This window comes from Engraulis encrasicolus, unplaced genomic scaffold (assembly GCF_034702125.1).
Source record: "Engraulis encrasicolus isolate BLACKSEA-1 unplaced genomic scaffold, IST_EnEncr_1.0 scaffold_27_np1212, whole genome shotgun sequence".
Taxonomy (NCBI): Eukaryota; Metazoa; Chordata; class Actinopteri; order Clupeiformes; family Engraulidae; genus Engraulis; species Engraulis encrasicolus.
In genome coordinates, this window is record NW_026945566.1 from 2,735,217 (window position 1) to 2,737,716 (window position 2,500).

A 2,500-nucleotide genomic window follows, 5' to 3' on the forward strand; every position below is an offset into this window, starting at 1 on the left:
ATTTATATATATATTTTTTTTTGTCTTTTTTCGACTGTATTGATGACAGGACAGTATGAGAGGTGGACAGGAAGCAGTGTTAATTTTGTCAGCTTTTTAAAATTTAGTCGTAGTCTTAGTCACAATGACGAAAATCAATTTTAGTCTTAGTTATATTTTAGTCATTGCCTTCCCAATTTAGTCTTAGTCTTCGTCTAAATGACTAAAATCAATTTTAGTCTTAGTCAATTTTTAGTCATTTTAGTCATTTTAGTCAACAATGTACATAATAGAACTTCTCTACATACTGCTTCTCTTTTTAACATATGTCACACTGTACAGAATAAAACTTCTTCACACATTGGTTCTATTTTTCTCTATTTTATTTAACACCATTGTTAATTTCGTCATCTTTTTAAAATTTAGTCTTAGTCTTAGTCACAATGACGAAAAATCAATTTTAGTCTTAGTCATATTTTAGTCATTGCCATCCCAATTTAGTCTTAAGGGCTCTGCATACTTCACGTGCGCACTTTGGCGCGTGTGGCGCGAGAACCATTAATGACGTCATCACTTGCGACAGACTATTCATACTTCAAAAGCGCTTTCGCTCGCATTGTCGGAAGTGCCCTCTGCTGTTCATGAGAGAAACGGCAGTATTTTTCGCAACTCGCAGCGTGAGTTCTACGGATGTATAAAATAGAAAGCCAAACACGGCTGCTGTAGGGCTACTGAACGTCTGACTTGTGACTTACCACATTGAAACATATATTTTTTGTTGTAGCCTACATTGCCAGATCATTCCAAGACCATGTGAGAGCATTGTTCTGGCGGCAGAATTTATAAATAGATCGCCGAACACAACGTGCTTCTGAACAAAGTAAACAATTGTTTCACTGAACAACATTTAAGAGAGAAGATAAAATAACTCTCTAGGACATTTTATTATCCTCAAAATGATACAGGATCCATTCTGTAGTAGCCTACAGTAGTTGTAGCCTCTCTTCGCAACTCCTGCTTTGTCTGCCTACCTGCGTGGTCGCTGGTGGCGCACGACAAGTTACAAAAAATGTGGGGTGCACGACGTCGCGACACGGCAGCTCGCGCCACGGCGTGTGACGTCATTTTGGGTCACGTGACGGTACGTGGGTCACGTGAGGTCGCGAGTGAGGTCGCGAGTGAAGTATGAAGGAGGGTAGCGCCAGTCACGACAAGTATGAATCCCCCTTTAGTCTTAGTCTAAAGGACGAAAATCAAAAAAGAGCATTGACGAAATATTTTAGTCATAGTCATGGTTGACGAAATTAACACTGACAGGAAGCGAATGGGGAGAGAGACGGGGAGGGGTCGGCAAATGACCCGGGATGGGAATCGAACCCGGGTCAAACGCATGGCAAGTGCGTGCCCGAGTGCCCTACCAGTTGGCCAGGGCAGGGCCGACGAACCGGCATCCTTACAATTCCAAGACAGACTGCCTAACCATTACGTCACTCTTAAGACACATTGATTAACGGCTAATTAGTTGTTGGCTAACCCATGAAGTTGTATTTCCAGTTATAGACCAAGATTTATGAATACCAAATTTCTAATAGACGACGTGAAACAAATATTTGCTTTCGGTATGCAGGTAGTATGATATTAACGTCTGTACCTCAGTTTTCTTGTTTCGAAATGGTGCCACATCATACAAGGTGCAGTAGCCAATCAGACGGCTGCCAGGGTAGAGAGGTGGGATTTCATTGGGCGAGAGCAAGGCCTCCATGTTGTCGGGCACATACCAGTCAATGCGTACATCAGTCAGCACAGGCTCAAGGGCCTTCTTCAATGACTTAATGAGCTGAAAGGCAGTAAATACGCAGTCAGTGTCATATACTGTCTTTACACTGTAAAACATTGCAAGCCAGTGAAACATAAAAAAGTAAGTTGCTCTGCTCCCTTAAGTTTTGTAAATTAACTCAACTGAAGACTTAAACTCAACTTACTTTTTTTACGTTTAACTGGCTGCAATTTTTTACCGTGTATATACAGTTAATCACATGCACTTCGATTTACTGATATACGTCGGTACCGTGAGAAAAAAAGCACAAAACAACACAATGCGATACAATGTTAGCGTTAATATTTTCAATTTAAGTGTACATTTCATATGGATGACAGAATTTGTTTTGTTTTTTTATTACTGTCACGATGGTAGTAGTCAGATCACATTACATGCATATCTTGTCATCATAATTACTTAACTTAGAGAACAAATGTATTTTTATATCCGTGTTGTCTTTAATTTTCCTTCGCAATAAAATCACCTCTCACCTTTGGCTGCAGCCTCTCCTCCTCACTCAAAAACTCCGAACTGCCACCTGTTACCTTGGCAACACCTTGGAGCAGCCTTCTGCAGGCCCGTGGGCCCAGACCCAGGCCAAAGCACCTGACAACAACATCAACAACAACATCAACAACAACATCAACAACAACAACATCAACAACAACATCAACAACAACATCAACAACAACATCAACAACT

At 40.8% G+C, this 2,500-nt stretch overlaps 1 protein-coding gene across 1 annotated transcript in view; it reads right to left on the minus strand.

Moving 5' to 3' along the window:
- The window catches only part of vwa5b2 (von Willebrand factor A domain containing 5B2), a 35,001-nt gene that overhangs the window by 15,023 nt on the left and 17,478 nt on the right, over positions 1–2,500 (minus strand). The window contains exons 10-11 of the mRNA XM_063193009.1: positions 2,290–2,404; positions 1,631–1,816 (exon numbers count right to left, since the gene is read on the minus strand). Coding sequence (XP_063049079.1) covers positions 1,631–1,816; positions 2,290–2,404 — 301 coding nt within the window. The remainder of the gene's footprint in view (positions 1–1,630; positions 1,817–2,289; positions 2,405–2,500) is intronic.